A 20,086-nucleotide genomic window follows, 5' to 3' on the forward strand; every position below is an offset into this window, starting at 1 on the left:
AGAGAAGGTAGATGTTACAGTTTTTTGTTAGAAGACCATTTCACATTTGAGTTCTTTAAGAACTGATGCCTTCTTGACCTGGTGATTTATTAGCTTTCAGTTTGTCAATATGGTCTAAAACTTCATCTCTTGTCACCTCTGTTTTCCACAGTTCCTCAGATTCTCTTCCTAAACATCAGTCCAGACATGGGTATCTGACCTAAATCTTCTGCAGTGATGACAAATGAAAAGAATTCATTCAGCTTTTCCACAATCTCCTTATCCTTCTTTACTACTCCTTTAGCTCCATTGGCATCTAACACAGTGGTCCCCAACCTTTTTGGCACCAAGGACCGGTTTCGTGGAAGACAATTTTTCCACAGACTGGGGGGGGGGGGGGCGGGGTTGAAGGGATGGTTTTGGGAAGTCCACCCACCCACCCCCACTCCAGCATCCTGGCTTCACTTCGGCTGGGTGGGCACCCAGCCAAAGCGAAGACAGGACACTGGTGCAGGCAGGCGGCTTTGGAACGGCGCATCCAGAAGTCGCTCTCCCAGAACGGCTTCCGGCCAGGCGCGCCATTCCGAAGCTGCCCCACCCGACCCCAGTTTCCTGGCTTCACTTCAGCTGGGCAGGCAAGATGGCACCCCGCTCCCAGGTATGCTGGGGTGGGTGTAGGGAGGTGGGGGTGGATGGGTGAAAGCAGCTCACCTGCGCGGCCCGGTTCCTAACAGGCCACGGACCGGGACCAGTCAATGGCCCGGGGGTTTGGGACCCCTGATCTAACAGTCCAACTGCCTCTCCTACCTAGTTTCCTGCTTCTGGTGCATTTTCATAATTCTTTATTGTTGGCCTTGTTGTTGTTAGCAATGTGCTCCTCAAAGCACTTGTTTTGCATGTCTTCTTGACTGCTTTCATTGCCTTTGTACAAGTTTGTTCCAGTTTTCCTTCTGCTCAATTGAGCAAGGCTTGCATTTTCTGAAGAAACCCTTTCTTGTCTTATCATTAACTGTGCTGGTGACCGTGAAGCTGGTGCCCACGGTGGCCTGGGGTGGGGTGGGGGTTCTGGCTGAGATGCCTCCCGATGAAGAAGTTGTGTTCTTCTGAGAAAGTCTCCCTCAATTCCCAATGTGATGTTTTTTTATGGTAAACAAGAGAATCTGCCCTTAAAGGTAGGCTAAAAATAAAATAAAATATTGTACCTATTCATATTCTGCCCTTCCACACTAGATGCCCAAGCCGATGAAGGAAATTGTGTCGCTGAGGCTCAGCCATATTGGATAGGATGGCTATAGCGATCAGTTGATAGATAGGTCAATCTGCAAACTGAAGAATATGTAACATATTGAAACCAGAAAGAGTAAAACTGAGATCATCCCACCACCTGGTGCTGGGTTCCCTTGCCTTCCCCTGCAGGGTTTGAGGGAACACCTGATCACAATTCTCGCCTGTTTCTCATGGGGGAGAAATTTGTTTGGTTTACATTTTAATGCGATCTTACCTATTTTCTCACTTTCAAATCGATATACAAACCAAAGCTCAGTTATCTCTGTGCGCTTCTCCAAATTTTGCAAAGGAATCCACTAATAAAAAATGTGCATATTAGGGAAATGTTTGCAAAAATGTGTGTTTAATTAAAAGCATGTTCAAAAATGCATTATATAAGGAAACCTGATTGCCTACTCTACTAGGCAAGAGAGCATTGAAAAATACACACATTAGGAGAAACAGATGCAAAAATACCTGCAAAGTTTCATATGCACTTTTTAAAAAAAGTCTCAGAGTTCAGGACAAATCAAACTTAAGATTGGAAAAACGAGAAACTGAGAGAAACCATCATTGGGTGATTCTTCCGCTTCTCATCTTCTACTGAGAAGCGTAAGAGGAGAGGCAGAGGTGGAGGCATCCGTCTGTCCGTCCAGGTCCTTCTTTTCCCAAGCTGTTGCAGAGTGTTGTATTTGCCGTGGTTTTCATTCTGCTGCTGGGTTCTACGCAGCTAGCTTACAGTGTGACATACGTGTTTAAAAGTATTGATTACAACAGCATAGCTTTGTAAAATTATGCAAGATAAATGCTTATTTTTATTTATTTATTTTAAAAAAGAGCCCCATCTCTACATGAGGGAAGCAGGAAGAGCAAATCATTGTAGCACTTTGATGCCTCTCCTCTCTTGCTGACTCATGGGTGAGGTTTCTCCTGCCCTTTGGAGCTTGACGGTTCCTATATTGTTTGGATACTTTCCACATTATCTGTAGCTATGTCAACATAGCTTTTTTTTTTTTTTTTTAATGCTGAGAGTCGCGTTGAAGAAGTCCTAAAGAAAAGGTCAAGAACAGTCTTCTGCACATGGGCTGCTGCATTGGGATGCCTCCACCCTCTGCCCAGTGCCATGTCCCAAGAGGCGGTCCTGGATCCGTGCCTTGTTGACCATGGGCAAGAGGTGTAAATGGTGGAAGGGGCGTGAGGACAGCAGAGTGCATGGGTGGGCGGGCGAGGGTGGGAGGCCGGGAGTGCTTGAGGGATTCTGCCTGTTGCTCCAACGGTGGAAATAGATTCCTCCTCATTCCCCACATCCAGTGGAGCCACCAGCACTATTTTAGTCTGTTCAGGTGGAAAGGGAGGGGGAGAGAGCACTGGGGTGGGGGGACACGTCATGCTCCGTTGTGCCAGCCTGGTCCACTCACTGTTCTTTCCTGTCCCCCTCTAGAATGATCCCTCCCACGAGCAAGACCTTCCTGGTCAACAACCTGGCCGCGGGGACGGTGTACGACCTGTGCGTCTTGGCGATCTATGACGACGGCATCACCTCCTTGACCGCCACCCGCGTGGTGGGTTGCATCCAGTTCACCACGGAGCAGGATTACGTGCGCTGCCATTTCATGCAGTCCCAGTTCCTGGGCGGGACCATGATCATCATCATTGGCGGGATCATCGTGGCCTCGGTGCTCGTCTTCATCATCATCCTCATGATCCGCTACAAGGTGTGTAACAATGGCGGCCACCCCAAGGTGACCAAGGTCAGCAACGTTTACTCCCAGACCAACGGGGCCCAGGCGCAGGGGTGCAGCGCTGGAGCAGCCCTGCCCCAGTCCGGCTCCAAGCAGGCCGTGGGGCGCGAGGAGAGCCTGCAGTGCTGCAAGGTCAGCCACGAGGGCGCGGCGCAGTCGTCGGACGCCTGCTCCAGCCAGGACTCCTCTTCTGCTACCTCCGCCTTGCCTCACCCGTGGACTCCGGGCCTTTCGGCTTCTCAAAAGCTGAAGCGTAAGCCCGTGCCAAAGCCCAGCAGCGATCTGCCGCCACCAAGCGAAGGTGCCGCCACCGGCCTCGAGTCCCAGAACACTAACCGCAACAACTCCACCGCCCTGCAATGGGCTAGCCGGGCCCCGGACTGTGCTAAGGGCGATGCCCCCGTGCACAACAGAGCACAAGCCAAGCCAAGTAAGTTCCTCACTTTGCCGGCCGACCCGTCCCGGGCAAAGCGCAGGTACTCCCTGAACGGAGAATTAATGGAATACCATTGTGATATGAACTCCCCGAACCCGGGCGGATTTTGGTCTAAGCGAAGCTTGTCTATGAATGGGATGCAGACAGACTGTTCGGACGTGGATAGTGGCAAAGCGACTTTCTCGAGTTCTGAGTGGATATTGGAGAGCACTGTGTGATCGGCTGTGGTGTGTCGGGGTTTTTTAATTAGAAAAAGTACGGCGAAGCCCCCCCTCCGCCCCGCCCCCCGACATTGCCTGAGGACTCGTATCCAATTGGGCAGCCTTTTCCCACCCCTCTTGCATCCGTGCAGAGTTGTGCACAAGCCACTGAGCACTTTCACGTTTTCTGTTTGGGTTTTATTTTATTTAATATAACAACCGAAGGCAAATCGTGGTAAAGAGCTCATTTTTAAAAATAAAATAAAGTTCCTAAGGGCAACAATGCGTGAAGCAACGCCCGTGCCTTCCCCCTGCTCGAGAGGAAGTGGCGCCCCGGTTCCACCCTAGCGGAGCGAGACAAACGCGCCCTGGCAGGGGAAGCCGTTTAGAAGCGTGGGGAGGGAGGGGAGGGGCGCCCTTCCCTCCACGTGAACGGAAGACCCCTTGACGGATCCATCAGTATATCCACAGAAAAGAGTATTTTTCAAGCAATCCGAGTGTCTTTTTCTTTTTCCCAGTGACCATGGTGGTTTTCAGGCAGATGCTGTACAAAGCCAACAACTCTGTGTTGTTACGTTGTGTAAAATAAAATATTCCAGAAATACATTCAGCCAGTGTTACGGGGATCCCCTTTGCATCGTCATCAGAGGTTCAGGCGTTTGGGGGGATCTCCGTGCTGCCCTCTTCCGTGTGGCAGATGGTGAGAGGGGGGAGGCGTGTGGTCCGGGGGCTGCTCATGACGCTGCACGGCTGTTCCACCACCAAGCTGGCCTCCCAAAGGCAAGGGTGCGTCTCTGGGTCTTTGGCTTGAGGGGCTCACTGCACAAGGCAGGAGCGAGCCCCGGCCTCAGGTGCGAGGTCGGAGAGTGTCTGCACTCTTGATAGTAGTGCCGGCCGAAGTGGCCTCGTGGCTTTTGCTACTGAGGAGGTGAGATGGCGCTGAAGAACGTGGCGTTTGCTTTCTTTGGCTCCTGTTGAGGGCAGGGCGAGTTCTCAGGGCTGAGTCAGAAGCATTTCTGTGGATGATTATGGTATGCCATTGTTTTACAAGGCCTGAGCCGTCTTTCTCGCAGGAAAACGCAGCCCAGTGCAACACAGTACAAGCAGTAAAAAACACTTAAAAGGCTCAGGATCACAACAGTGGTGAACCATTTGTGATGCTCCCCGGGGCTCTGAATTGTGTCTCAAACGTCCCCTGCGCACTATCAACCAGTCATTCTAGATATTGTCCACGCAGCTTCACATGCACAGCTTGGCGCACTTTTCAGTCCCTGCTTGTGTTGTGTTGCTTCCAAAGGTGGTTGATGTACCCCAGCGGAACGAGCACATGGGTCAAATAATCATACTGTAAAGAGGAATCGTGGTGTCACTGCACAGTCGATCCAGGGTTTGTTGTTGTTGTTGTTGTTGTTGTTGTGTGTAGAACTGATGTGCCCTAATTGCTTCTGCACATAGTTCACTTGTGAGGGAAAAGGTACACAACCTAAAACGCAAAACTGTGCTGAAGGAGGCATGCGTCCATCACAAAGTTCGTGCCAGAAGTTCTCAACGCTGTTGGTGGGCGGGTGGAGCAAGAGGTGGGCCGTGATGGGATGGCGGGGGTGGGGGTGGGGGCAGGCCGCTCACGTCTACTGATTCCCTGGCTTCCAAGACCCGCCTCCTCCTTCCCAGCTGGCAAAAGACCTCCGAAGAGGAGTCCAGGTGGCCACATGGGCTTCTCCCTCCCTCTTTGCTTGACTAGGGTAGTTGCCACCGTGCTTGGGGCTCCGCTTGGGCCCAGGGCCGCTTTCGCAGAGGTGCGTACGCCTTGTCAGAGAGCCCTGCCCCCTGGCCCCATGCCACGTGAGGCTCCTGTTAGCCAACTGGGCCAGGCAGGTTCAGTCTGCTGCCTGGGGCGTCAGGCCGTGGAGTATCTCAGCACAGGAATTCACACCTTGAATTTGCAGCCCATAATTGCCTGGCTTGATAATGCATTTTAGGCCTGGCCTTGCGATGAAGTCAGGCAAAGTCCTGGCTCCCAGGGGCAGAAGACCACGTTGCTGTGTCCACGCTGTGCGCTGTTCCAGATGAGCTTCCATCCCCTGTGGGAGGCGGCACTTGGATGTTTGGCTTAAGGTGGGAAAACCTGGTCGGGCCCCGGCTGTGTTCCTGCCCTTTTGCTTCGCTCACCAGTTGCTGAGACCATGTTCCCGTGGTAGCTTTTCTCGAGGAAAGGACTGGATGGAAGGTTCTCTTGGCTGGAACCTTCTCCTTTGCCTTCTCGTTTTCACTGCTGTTTTAAATGGTACGGGCAGTTTCTGTGGATTGGGCTCCTCCAGGCTCTGATTCAGTGTATGCTACAATGTGGTCGTTCCACTCCCCTGCCCCTCCCCCCGTCCAAAGCACTTGGGTGTTCTGCTGATTCCTGTGCCAGACCAACCTCTTGCTGTGTCCAGGGGGTCCTCCGTTCTCTCCCCTTGAGGATGCGAGCCTGGATCCCAGCCCGTCGCTGCAGCCCCACGTTCTGCATAAGCCGCTCACTTTTTGGTGGATCCAGTTGCAAAGTGGAGGAGTCATGTCTCGCCCCTGCCCTACTGTGTTCCTCTTCAGAAGTGGACCGGATTGGCCCTGAGGCTCTTGTCCTAGCAGACGGGCCGGTTCTGAGTTGGGTCGGGCCCTCTAAGCAGTTGCTTGCACCAGTGAAATGTCCTGCTTGGGGCACCCCGACATGACAGAAGGCCTTGCCCAGCAGGGCAGAAGAGGGAGTTCAGCAGGTGGCCAGGCAGGGGGAGGTTTGGACCAGCAGCCCCTGTGGGCATCCCCTCAAGCTCTGCCCCTTTCTGCATGTGGGCACCCTCTCTGGAATGTGAGGAATAACTGGGCGGCGGTGGCAGCCCCCACAGTGCCTTCACTCAAGGCTCACCTCAAGACAGGGCCGCCACGGCACAGGGCAGCCCGTTATGCGCCATCGGCCCACCCAACATGCCTGGCAGAGCGACGAGTGGGGCGAGTGGCTTCCTCTCTTTCCCTGCCAGTGGTTTGCTGCTACCTTGAGGCCCCTGGGGCTGTGTTGACCTTCCTCTGAGTCTGTTTTCAGGGGTTCCTCAAGCGTGTCCCTTCGCCCTGCCTATCCTGGTGGAGGTCTGGATAGAGAAACGAGGCCTGGTCTGAGCTGTCTCTGGGCCTCCCTGTGGCTGGGTGCCACTTTGCCCACAGCCCCACTCACCTTGCTTGCAAACCCCTCACAGCTTTCTCTCTCCCCACAGTGCCGAGTTTGAATGGCAGACGCCGGCCGAGTGCAGCTTAGCAGAGCCCTCACCCATCCCTGTTCTGCATATTCTCTCTCTCTCTCTCTCTCTCTCTCTCTCTCTCTCTCTCTCTCTCTCTCTCTCTCGGCTTCAGGCTTCTTGCCTAGACTCCCATTTAAGTGGAACTGCAGATGGCCACAAAGTGTTGGAGCTGTGGGGCTCTGGGGCAAGGGGCGACGCCGTGCTCTGAAGCCATAACCAAAGATAAGTGAGGTAGGGCAGCAGGCACGGGCGAAGGTTTGGCCTCCCTGAGTTATGCACAGGCGTTCCGGTCAGGAGTACTCCTTTCGACGGGCACCTCTGTACACTGTCCTTCTCTTGTGCGAAATTCTGATCTATGGTTTTCCTCGCTCCCGTGACCTTTCTGACAATGAAAGGAGCAGCAATGGGCCAGAGTAGCAATATATTTTTATTAATATTTACCAGTCACTTTTCCTAATAAAAACTAGGTCCCTGTCTGGATGGTTTACAGTCTAGGCAGTTGTGAAGTTTGCAAAGCAGGTATAATTCTTTCCATCCTGCTGTTCAGGCTATTCTGCTACAAAGACTTGGGGGGGGGGGATCTACACTACTGCTTTTAAAGCACTTTAAAGTGCTTTGAAAACATTTTGAAACCTGTCTATGCAGTGTGTCCTGGGCCCCAACAGTTGTCAAAACTGTTATAAAGCGCTTTAAAGCAGTCGTGTAGATCCCTCCTTGGGCTACTGCGGCTCCTTTACTCATTGGCCAGGGGTGGCTACGGCATCTCACAGTTTTAGGCTGTAACCCTACATGCACTCATGACCCTTCTCAAAAGTAAGTCCCACTTAGTTCAATGAGGCTTCCTTACAGGCAAGCATCCATAGGACTTCATCCTGAGGTCAGTTCAGATGCTAAGGTCAGAGTGGAATATATATTAATGGATATACTTATTAAATTAAAATCAGATTTTTAAAATAGGTGTTGTTGTTTTGAATAGCCTGGTTCAAATTAAAGCTGAATACAAGTATGTTAAACTTATACCTACAGTCTATTAGAACAGATACAATGCCCTCGCCCCAATAAACTTAAGAAGTTAAAGGCTTCTTTTCTATGTAAATAAAGAACCATTAAGTCAATATATTTGTGAGATCAAACATAAATATGGCACACTTTATCTATATAAATAAAAGTGTTTGTTTGTATATCCTTGATGGACTGGAAAACCATACATCCTTTTAGGATTTGTTCTACCTCTATCTGGAAAGGTGAAAATTTCATCCATCTTGAAACAAAATGGCGGCCAATCAATTTTTTTTAAAGATTTCCCATTCCAATACCATTTGATTGATTTCAACCCAACTTGGCATGACAATTCAGCCCTGCAGTGAGCAAATTTAAACCATACAAAAAATTGTGTCCATGATTCTATGATCTTGAAACAAAATGGCAGCCAATCAAAACTTTCAAAAACACACCAGCAATGGGAACTTTAATAGTAACAAAGGGGAAAAATTATGATCACTGAAAATTTGGGTATTTTAGTAAACTCCATTGAAGAGTTAGTGTCCATTGTTTACCCTAGAATTGAACAATTGGCAACAAGACCCATGTCGTGGTTATGTGAAAAAGCTAATTTAGTTTTTTAAAAATGATATGGCTGCAATGTTCCTCCTGGATAGATTCAACATTGATACAAGAATTTATTACTCTATAGATGTGGTACTGAATGTGGACGAACCATCCAGTGTCGTGTAGAGTTTCTAAACTCAAAGAAGCCACCTGGTTTGCCTCACACAAATGACATTTAAAGGTGGGAACACTGATAATGCTTCTGCACAATTTAAGTCCCCCCCAGCGCAATTTGTACAATGGGATGTGCCTTCAGGTAAAGAGCCTAAAGTCCCATGTCACTGAAGCCACTGTTTTAACTGGGTGTGCTGCAGGTGAAACTGTATTCGTCCCTGAAATTCCAATTATTCCTCCAGATTCTCCATTTGATTTCTAACGAATACAGTTTCCAGTTAAACCCTGCTTTACAATGGCTACGAACAGACCACAGGGACAAGTCACTGGAAGTTGCCAGTCTGGGCTTGCAGACAGGAATGCTTTTCTCATGGACAGTTTTAAGTTGCACGTTCCCGTGTAAGTTCACCTCACAATTGGTTTATTTTACCACCCAATGGAAGAGCAGCCAACATAGTGTACAAAGAAAGTCTCTAAATTTTAATTTGTTTGTAGGGATCTAAAAAGGGAATAGACTGCTAAATGTAGCTGGACAACCATCTGTCAGGGATGCTTTAGGGTGGATTCCTGCATTGAGCAGGGGGTTGGACTCGATGGCCTTGTAGGCCCCTTCCAACTCTGCTATTCTATGATTCTATGATTGCAATAGACTACATATGTGGCATTGCTGAGTTCTTTGTGGTCTCTGTGCTTCACACACATGGGCTCTGCACCTGCGTAGAGCATCTTCCAGAAACTTCTATAGCTAGAGGCGTTTTAGGCGGGAACCCTCCCCCACCCTCAACTGCGCATGTCCCAACGGTTCCCACCTCCCCCTCAGTCTCTTTCGACCGCCATTGTGGTCGCATCGTTAGGGAAGCTTTAGCGGGAAATTATTCAAGTTATTGGAAGCATTTCTTCTATTATCTTCTCGTTTTATTCTTTCTTCTTTGTGTATTTTCTTTAGTTGTTCTTTCTGTCTTTACAGTTTGCATTTGTTTGTATCTCTCTCATGATCTTTGATCACCCGTCAGGGCATATGGCCCCTCTGGGCGCCATTTAGAAAATGTTTGATCTGTGGCAGTAAGTTGCCACCATCTGACGGACACAGTTTGTGTTTGCTCTGTCTGGGAGAAGGACACGTAGTCCAGACTTGTTCATATTGCCAAGCCTTTTTGAGGCAGACAAGGAGACACCGCCCAGACAGGTTAAAAGCCATTTTGTGGCATAAAGCCCTCAAAGCAGTGGGAACTAAACAACCCCAGATGGCTACCAACTCAGGAACATCGCAAGCGGCAGCTACTGTGTCCGAAATGGGAGAAACTTCTCCTCCGCAGATTGTAAATACCCCAGAGTTACCACTTACACCAGGACGTTCGTTATCTTGTACAGTCGCAATTCCCCCCCCCCCGAAAAAGGAATCTAAGAATGAGCCTAAAAAGAAAAAGTTGAAGGTGTCAAAAAGGTCGGAAAATATGACCGTAGACACTGTGCCTCCTAGGGAGCTGCTCAGGCAATCTAGATCTCCTATTCGGAGCTTGATGCTTATATCGGCCGATGTGGGAATATCTGTGCCGACGCCCATCGGAACCGAAACCGAAACAATCTCGACAACAACAAATGGATCGGCATAGAGGCCAATTGATACCGACGCCCATGCCACCGTTACCACCCTTAATGACATCCTCAATTAGATCACTAACTAATAGATCAGACCAACCTCTGCCTATGTTGCTGTCAGAAGGGAAAATTAGAGATCCGTCTCCTTTCCAACCTCCTGTGCCATCACATTTCCCTCATCGAGAGGAATACCAAGAGAGAAGGAGAGATTCTCCAGAGTCAATATGTTCTATATCGACAAATAGAGGCTATGGATCACATTATTATCAATATAGGGAGCGATCAGGTTCCCTGCATAGCTGGGAAAGATATTCTGACTATGGCCATCCTTTCTCCCCATACCACCGCTGTGAGTGGAGTAGGCACTGCTCCCAGAGAGACTATCAGAGGCAAGCCTATTTTCAGCATGACAACCAAGATCAGGCCAGATTGGCTATGGTATCGAGACCTCCAGTGCAAGATGAACAATTTAGAGTTCCAACCCCATGTTCCCGAGGTCCTCCGTCCCACATGATTACCCATCCACTGACGGGAAGTAGAAATGAGATCACAAACTGCGATATTACAACAGTTGGCTGTGCCACAGCCGATACCGAGATCAACACCACGAATATCAGACAAGGCGGCACAGGTGATTCAACCAATTGAAACAGAGGCACAAAATCAACCAGCAGATTCTCCTATGTCAGAAGCGTATCTTTCAGATTTTTCCTCTCCGTCATCATATCAGCCTTCAATTTCATCCCCCGAGCCAGTAGTAGCATCAAATGAAACAGTGTCACCATCTGAGGACTTACGTCAATGCAATGATCAAATCCTTCATATGGCACAATCATTAGGCTTATCTACACAACAGTCAACTCCTGATGTCCAAGACCCAGTCTTCGATGCTATATCAACAGAATCGTACTGTCCAGTGACTATTCCTATACTTCCAGCTTTACTGTCAGTAATTAAACAATCCTGGAAAAGCCCATCGTCGATGCCTCCAACATCTAAGAGGCTAGAAGGACTTTATAGAGTGCAACAAGATGAAGCTGAATTTCTTTTCCATCACCCCGCACCGAATTCGGTAGTCGTGGAAGCGGCATTAGGGAAATCAAGGTGTCAGCATGCCTCTCCTGTAGATAAGGAGGGACACCGTTTAGACCTTTTGGGAAGGTGTGTATATTCCTCTGCTTCTCTTGGAATAAAAGTAGAAAGTTACCAGGTGGCCATGTCTGGCTATCAACTCCTCCTGTGGGATAAAATCAGGAAATTGTTTGACCATCTCCTGGAGGACAAGAAGCAGCTGGCAAGAGTCTTCCATACTGAGGCTCTAAAACTCTCAAGACAACAAATACATACAAGTCGGCACAAGTGGATTGTGATTCAAAAGTTTTAGCAGCTTCTATCGCACTTCGTCGACATGCATGGCTAAGATCGGCAGGCCTGCCTCAAGAAACGAGAATAAGAATTGAGGACTTGCCATTTGATGGGCAAGGCCTTTTTAATACAAAAACAGATGAATCTCTTGATTCTATATAGAAAGCCAGAATTACCACACGGCGCATGGGGTTTCCTCAACAACAGCAACAAAATTATCAGCAAAGGCAACAGCGCTGGTACTGTAACCAGTCAGACACATCAACAATTTGTGGGAAATAACAAACAAAAACGCCTATCGAAAGCAATACCAACCTTCTAGATTCAGAGGGGATGGTGGAAGGGATGACCGGGGGGGGGGGGCAAGACAGCATCTTTGACTCTCCACAATTAAGGTCCCCCCCCCGAACAAAATAATTTTGTTTGGCGAAAGACTGTCACATTTTGTCCATCTATGGGTTCAAATTACATCAGACAATTGGGTCCTATCCATTATCAAAAGCGGGTACAGGATCAAGTTCGACACCCTCCCTCCTATTGGTACCGTGAAATTTACTTCCCCCTCTTCAGTGTTACTCCAGGAGATCGAGGTACTTCTGCAGAAGGGAGCTGTAGAGCCAATAGCTCCGATACATCTCCGAAACGGATTCTTCTCGAGGTATTTCATGGTACCAAAGAAGGATGGGGGGCTGAGACTGATTCTAGATTTCAGAGATCTAAACAGTTATATCACTCCAAGAAAATTCAGGGTGGTGTCATTGAACATGATCATGCCCCTCATTTCCAAAGGAAGCTGGTTTGCTTCAATAGATCTCCGGGACGCTTATTTTCATGTGGCCATTGCCAAATATCATCGTCGCTAATATCTCCGATTCGTCATAGGTCAAGCAGCATAACAATTATGTGTCCTCCCCTTCAGACTCTCGACAGCACCGAAGGTATTCACAAAGTGCGTAGCAGTAGTATGTGCCTTTTTGCATCTACAAGGGGTGGAAATCTATCCTTACCTAGACAATTGACTGATAGTGGCTCCCACAGAGGACAAACTCCAGAGATCATTGGAGATAACCTGTTCCCTCCTAAAGAGGTTAGGCCTATATCTCAACGAGAAGAAATCCAAATTGTACCCAGAGCAAGAAATAGAATTTATAGGAGCAAGGTTAGATTCTGTGAAGGCACGAGCGTTTCTTCCAGAGGATCGCTGCCACGTCCTAATTCAGGCAGCAACACAAATGCGGGATCGAAGGGAAATCTCTGCCTTTCGAATCCAGTGTTTGTTAGGTCTCATGGCAGGGACAACAGCAGTAGTCAACCAGGCTCGACTCAGAATGCGTGTCCTACAAATATGGTTCATTCGGAATTTCGATGTTACCCTTGATCCCAGAAACAAGAATGAGAATACCCTTGCAGGTAAAGAACTCCCTCGTATGGTGGATGGTCATAGGGAATCTAGACAAGGGAATGCCGTTCAACCATCCAGCTCCTACCGGGATCGTGACGATGGATGCATCACTCTCAGGATGGGGTGCCTATTGTGGAAACCTGATGGCGCATGGGTTATGGGACTGTACCGAGCAGAGAGAGCATATCAATCTTTTAGAGCTCAGAGCGGTCCAAAAAGCACTCAACGCTTTCGAATAGCAATTGAAAGGACATGTTATACAAATCACCTCGGACAACACTACTGTCATAGCGTATTTAAACAAACAAGGGGGAACAAGATCACTCCCGCTCCTCTATTTAATGCTAGAAATCTTGATGTGGTGTGTCGACCGAGATATAAAAATAGCAGCAGTCTACCTCCAAGGAATGAAGAACAAGTTAGCGGACAGGCTAAGTTGATTGTCCACAGCATCTCATGAATGGGAGATAAACAACAACATAATAACCAATCTTTTTCATCAATGGAGTTTCCCCATAATGGATCTGTTTGTGACAAGGCAGAACAGAATATGCCACAATTATTCAAGCAGGGCAGGAAGGGGATGAGGTTCTCGAGGAGATGCTTTCCTTCTAACATGGTTGGGCGACCAACTTTACATTTTCCCTCCATTCTCATTGTTGACCAAGGTGATAGCCAAAATAGAGAGGGACAAGTCGAATTGTATCCTCCTAACTCCGTGGTGGCCCAGACAGACTTGGTTTGCCCCACTCTTACGAATGTGCCATCATATTTACAGGAAGCTACCATTGGTTCCAGACTTATTAACTCAACAGAAAGGTCAAGTCCAGCACCCCGATGTGAGGATGCTGAGGATGACGGCATGGCAAATAGAACTGTAGACACAGCCTCTATTCTTCTATTCCTTCGCCCATAAGAGAAATATTAGAGGCTGCTTGAAAACCATCCACTAGAATATCGTACAGAAGAATAATAGAATCATAGAATAGCAGAGTTGGAAGGGGCCTACAAGGCCATCGAGTCTAACCCCCTGCTCTAGAAAATGGGGTGCTTTCAGCACATTTGCAACACAAATGAACTTTGACCCTTTCAAAATGTTCGTTCAGGTTTTAATATTTTTACAGTCCCTTTTGGTTAAATGGCTTAAAGTTACTTCAATTAGAGTCTACGTAGCAGCACTCTCATCAGTTTTACCAAAGTTTGAAGGTGTTTCTCTTTTTTCACATCCGTTACTCAAAAAGTTTTAAAAAGGCTTAAAAAATGTAGCGACGACCATTCGTCCTGTTATACCTACCTGGAGCTTATCAGTTGTATTAAAAGCTCTCTCAGGCAAACCCTTTGAACCTATGGCGACATCTTCTGACTTGGAAAGTAGCATTTTTGGTAGCCATAACGTCAGCCAGGCAAGCAAGTGATCTATGTGCGCTTAGAGTGGATACACTGTACCTTGTTTTCCATAAAGAAAAGGTGGTTTTAAGACCAGATCTGACATTCTTACCTAAAGTTGTTACAGAGTATCACATGAATCAAGACATAGTCTTACCTGCCTTTTTTCCGTCGCCATGCACACCACGGGAGACTACTCTCCATGCTTTGGATGTTAGAAGAGCACTAGCATTTTATCAGACAAGAACTGAGACATTTCGCAAAGACTTTTTATTTGCTATGGAGGAAAACACAGAGGAATGCCCGTTTCTTCACAGCGTTTCTCAGCATGGGTGGTTAACACAATCCAATTGGCTTATCAGCTTGCCGGCCTGCAACTCTCGAAACCCGTAAGGGCACACTCCACCACGGCGCTCTCGACCTCAATTGCTTTCGAAAAAGGCATTGCGTTTCCTGATATATGTAAGGCTGCGACTTGGTCTAACCCATCTACTTTCATTCGTCATTATTGACTGGATGTGAGGGCCAGGTCGGATGCAGCATTCGGGAGATCCCTACTGTCATCTATCTTGACTTAGACACCTACCCACCTCCGGTAAGTAAGCTTGTTAATCGCCCGTGTGTGTGAAGCACAGAGACCACGAAGGAGAAAGGCAGGTTGCTTACCTGTAACCGCAGTTCTTCAAGTGGTCACCTGTGCATTCGCACAACCCCTCCCCCCCCGTCCCCTCTCTGGTGTCCGAGTTTTTTCTGTGTTTCTATTTTATTTATTTATTTAAAGCATTTTTATAGCGCCGCCTCACCATTTCTGGCATCGAGGCGCTTTACAATAACATATAAGACAATGCCATTAAAACCCTCAACCCACATTAAGACAATTCCATTAAAACCCTCACCCTCAAACCATTAAAAGCCCTCAACCCCGATTTAAACCAATTTAAAATTCTAGAGATGGACCCCTGAAGTGGTGAGATTGCTATGGTGCTCTCATGAGACTGAGGGGAAGACGGGAACCGTTGGGACATGCGCAGTTGAGGGTGGGGGAGGCTTCCCGCCTAAAACGCCTCTAGCTATAGAAGTTTCCCGAAGATGCTCTACGCAGGCGCAGAGCCCATGTGTGTGAATGCACAGATGACCACTCGAAGAACTACAGTTACAGGTAAGCAACCTGTCTTTATACAGGCAAGCACTATAAAATTGTTGTAAACCGCCCAGAGAGCTTCGGCTGTGGGGCGGTATATAAATGTAATAAAATAAATAAAATAAAATAAAAAATAAAATGAATAGCAGTTAGTAAACAAAAAGTGAACTTGGCTGAAAAGAAATATAAATACAGCTACACAGGCAACTTTTTTCACTTCATCTCCGTTTCCATTAAAACCAGACTCACCATTTAGCTCACAATTCCAGGAAGAAAGGGAGCGTCACTCCCCCTGCCCCGCCCCCAACCTCACCATGTGGAGGCCTGAGTTGCATCCACTGTCATTGGATGTTCTAATTAAATTAATCTGGGCAGGCCTGGATACTATATATAGGTAAAGTTAGTGTTTATCGGTATGTCCTTGATGGATTATTTATTTATTGCATTTTTATACCGCCCAATATCTGAAGCTCCCTGGGCGGTTCGAAAACTGAACATGTCTTTGGTACGAAACATTCAGGACTTGTTGCACCTCTGCTTGGACACAGTAATTTTTAAAGAGGCTTCAGTACCATTTGATCGATTTCAACCAAATGTCACATCATGATTCCTGCGAGCAAATTTAGCCAGACAGCATTCATGGTTGTTTTTACATTTTTTAAAAAAAGCAGCTCCAAATATTGAAAAAGAATAAATAAAATATGAAAAAAGAACAAGGGCAGTTTGAAGCCAGGGAAGATGAATAGTCTGAGTGGCAGGCCTGCCTCCTCCCTTCTGCTGTAGGGAGGCTGCATCTAAGGGGGCTGAAGTAGACAGACCCCTCCTGCCAGGGGGCTATGGGGTGGACCCTGGCAGGGGCCGTGCCTGGGGGTGCCAGCAGGCATGTCATCACTCACACAGGGCAGGCACAATGGGTCTAACTCTCAGCATGTAAGTTTACTTCAAGTCTTCTCTGTATCAACCGAAAGGCAATTCCAACCAGTACAAACCTGGGTCCATCTGCTAGACATAAACTATTTGAGAGGGTTGAGGAAAAACGTCACTTCCATTTGCAAGTACTGAATATGTGGGTGGGGGATGGATTCTGTTTGTTGAAATAAGCCAGGATCAGAAACCAGTTTGAATTTGGTTTGTTTCAACAAACAGTCATTTAAACTAACCATCATTTGCCCTTTTCAGATGCAAAGATAAACTTTGGTTGGTTTAAAACAGGAAGCTGGTGCTTCTAAACTCCCTTTTGCAGCTGTGCTGGAAGAGGGGCGGAAAAGTTGCAGCGCGAGAGTCCTGGGTTTAAATTGGGCTTGTTCACATGGTGCTCAAGTATAGTTTAACATGATATCTGAATCAGATGCTTGGTAAGATCTAAATGCCTCACTTCCAAGTCCACCATTTCCCCCCGGCCTTTCCCCATTCTAACGTTACAATTCCCTGCCTGTAATTGTTTTGGCAACTGTGTAGGGAGCTCACAAGTGTGTCCCCAATGGGTAGTTCTCTTGGGAGGCACATCTAGAAAAACAGTTTCATCCAAGAGTGCCTGGAGCTGACCTGCAACTGCTCATGAGAACATGAGGAGAGCCGTACTGGATTAGACCTAAAGCCTGGCAGGACCTATACTATTATTGACAACTGTTGGGGCCCAAGACATGTTCCATAGACCGTTTTTGGACCGCTTCCAAAGTGTTCTTTCCTGCTTGGTGTAGATCTCGACCCTATCTAGTCCAGAATTCTGATCCCTTAGTTGCCAGCACATAGAAAGCTCACAAGTGGGACATGAGTGCAATGGCATCTCTCTACTCATGCTCCTGAGCAACTGGGAGGCATATGGCCTCCGATATTGGAGATAGCATGTAGCCATCGTGGCTAGTAGCCATTGCTGGACCTTATCCTTCATGAATATGACATCCTCGTTTATGGCCTTCCAAGTGGGTGGCCACCACTGCTTGTTAGATCCCTAACTCTGAGATTCCCCTCCTCCTGCTCAGTTGAGACAACCCGACGCAGAGCATGTCTTGCCAACGACTTGTTGGAGCTGTCACATGGCTCTCAAAGTGGCCATGGAAGTCTCAAGGATCCCATGCGCTCAGCCCAGATGTTGAGATCCTAGAATCATAGAGTAGTAGAGTTGGAAGGGGCCTATAAGGCCATCAAGTCCAACTCCCTGCTCAATCATCCTGAGAGCTCCAGGTCTGAGATCACCTCCATCAATTCAGCCAGGGAGACTGGTGGGCAGTTAGTTGGCTGGGTTGTGCATTCACCTGGACCATCCCTCACCTGTCCTGGTTGCCCAACGCAAGATACACACACTCCACCTTGGGACTCAAATGGGCAGGAGGCCTGGGGAGGGAGCTGGAGTTCCTGGAGACCAAGGCAGCCTCCTCCTGGCCCTCAAGTCTATAGCGGTGGGGCCCAAGTGGACATTATTATTATATTATTATTATTATTTATATAGCACCATCAATGTACATGGTGCTGTACAGAGTAAAACAGTAAATAGCAAGACCCTGCCGCATAGGCTTACATTCTAATAAAATCATAATAAAACAATAAGGAGGGGAAGAGGATGCAAACAGGCACAGGGTAGGGTAAACAGGCACTGGGTAGGGTAAAACTAACAGTATAAAGTCAGAACTTTAAAGTCTGTCTCTGCAGAGGCCACCAGTGCTTGGAGGGATGAAGTTCCTTCATCTACAATCAGTTCACGGAGGCTGGAGATGTGGAGAGCCAGAAGAAGGGACCGGCATAATCTGTCTAACCACTTTTCAGCATGTCTTGTGATGATGCTTTGAGACTATCCTGTATTACCCCTCCCAAGAAGGAGTAAAATCTATGCATATAAGAAACCCCAAACTTGTCCCACCCTATAGGTGAGAAACAAACCTTCCATAACACCCCTTAATATGCACAAGGTGCTACCTCCACAGGGGCCGTGGTGAGGCCCTATCATTTTGATTTCTACCTGGTGTTGGGACAGGGAGAGAGATGTTACCAAGGGCCTCCGTGGTGAGTCTGTGGCAGGCATGGGCTCAAGTGAGCTCAGATGGGCCCTGCTCATAGACAGACCATGGGACTCCCTGCCTCAAGGGACTGCAACTCAACATCATTATATGTTTGACACAACCGAAGTCTAAAGCTTTTTAAAATTAACAGCAATGACAACGCAGCCTGTAGTGACTGCTGGGGGCATCTGCAATGAACCAGAACTTTTAGTTTGCACTCTGCAGGGATGATAGTGGTCAAAAGTGTTAAAAGCCTGGGGTAGGAATGACCAAGGGCTTTCCACAGCCTTATCTCCTGTGTGTGTGTGTGTGTGTGTGCGTGTGCGTGTGTGTGTGCAAGGGAAGGGGAGTGGAACCTCTCCTCCCCTTCCATAGATCGGTCCATTCCACTTTTAAAGGCCGCCTAAGCACCGTTGGTGCCAACAGATTCCATAACTGAGCAATGAATGGTATGAAGCAGCCGCAGCAGAAGAAGCCCTTTCTTGTGCCTGCCCTGAACCTTTTGTGCGTATTGGGGTGGGAGGTGGAGGAAGAGGAGGAAGAGCTGGAGGCTGTGTGCCTCCCCCTTCCCCCCCCCCCCTGCCAGCCTGGCTGCCTCCTTTCAGACTCACGAGGCACCTCTGGGACTGGTCTTCCTTGCTTTCGCGACAGCCAGGCGGAAGGCCGGAGGGGGCTTCTCCTCGGCCAGGCTTGTAGGCTTGCAAGGTTGGAGGGCTGCGCTGTCATCAGGCCTTCCATCTCCTGACGGGTCTCTCTGTTTCTGTTTCCACCACACAGAAGCTGGCAGTCGCCTGAAGAGGCCTCCTGGAAACATGGCCACACATGTTTGCACGCGACAAAAGTCCATTCGATTTCAGCTCACCAAGGACTGATAGGGAACAATTCTGCTGCACCAGCAGGAACCTCACGCCTGAGGCCTGAGGCGGCATCGAGAACCCCACAGACCCGAGCGAGATGCTGGAGGAACGGCCTTCCGCCTCTCCTTTGCGGACCCCCGCCAACGCCTCCCGCCTCCTTTCCGTTCTTCATCCAAACCCTGCCCGGGCGTTGCAAGTGTCTTTTTCTGGCCAACCAGGCCTTCTCTTCTTCTTTTTTGTATAGCAAAGAGTACCGAGGGGACTGAGCTGGCCGCAGCCCTGCCGCCACCCCTCCACCCCCTCCACCCCCACCCCCGTTCTTCATATGTGTTGTTGCTGGTGGTGGTGGTGGTGGTGGTGGTGGTGGTGGTGGTGGTGGTGCTGGGGCCGGAGGTTGAGTTCTCCGACTGTACAATGCTCCTTGATGTCACACCACCTCTCCAAATAAATGTTTTAATATGAGAGTTTGCACATGGATTCGTTTATAAAGGACCAGCGCTTGGGGTAGGGGGTGGGGATGTATAACTGGAACAGGCTGGCGTCCCTCTCCTGCTTGCACGGTTGGGTCACCTAGACCCAGCCTGCAGGCTGCCGGGCGGAATCCGCTCTCAGATCAGTGGCTGCTGTGGGGCTGGGGGGTGTCCACAAGGCACCAGCTCCACGATGACCTGCTAGTGCCTGGGGCCCGACCGGGAGAGAATTAACTGTGGGTGGCCACCTAAGTTC

At 48.5% G+C, this 20,086-nt stretch overlaps 1 protein-coding gene across 3 annotated transcripts in view; it reads left to right on the forward strand.

Annotated features, from left to right (window-relative positions):
* The window catches only part of LRFN5 (leucine rich repeat and fibronectin type III domain containing 5), an 84,256-nt gene extending 64,704 nt beyond the window's left edge, over positions 1 to 19,552 (forward strand). The window contains exons 3-4 of one of the 3 annotated variants that reach the window (XM_063147695.1): positions 2,687 to 3,417; positions 19,281 to 19,552. In XM_063147695.1, coding sequence (XP_063003765.1) covers positions 2,687 to 3,417; positions 19,281 to 19,375 — 826 coding nt within the window. In that variant the 3' untranslated portion in view covers positions 19,376 to 19,552. Of the gene's footprint in view, positions 1 to 2,686; positions 3,676 to 19,280 lie in introns of those variants that run through there. The other 2 variants (XM_063147696.1, XM_063147694.1) reach the window with 2 other exon arrangements.
* Positions 19,553 to 20,086: the final 534 nt, after the last annotated feature.

This window comes from Elgaria multicarinata, chromosome 2, assembly GCF_023053635.1.
Source record: "Elgaria multicarinata webbii isolate HBS135686 ecotype San Diego chromosome 2, rElgMul1.1.pri, whole genome shotgun sequence".
Classification (NCBI taxonomy): domain Eukaryota; kingdom Metazoa; phylum Chordata; class Lepidosauria; order Squamata; family Anguidae; genus Elgaria; species Elgaria multicarinata.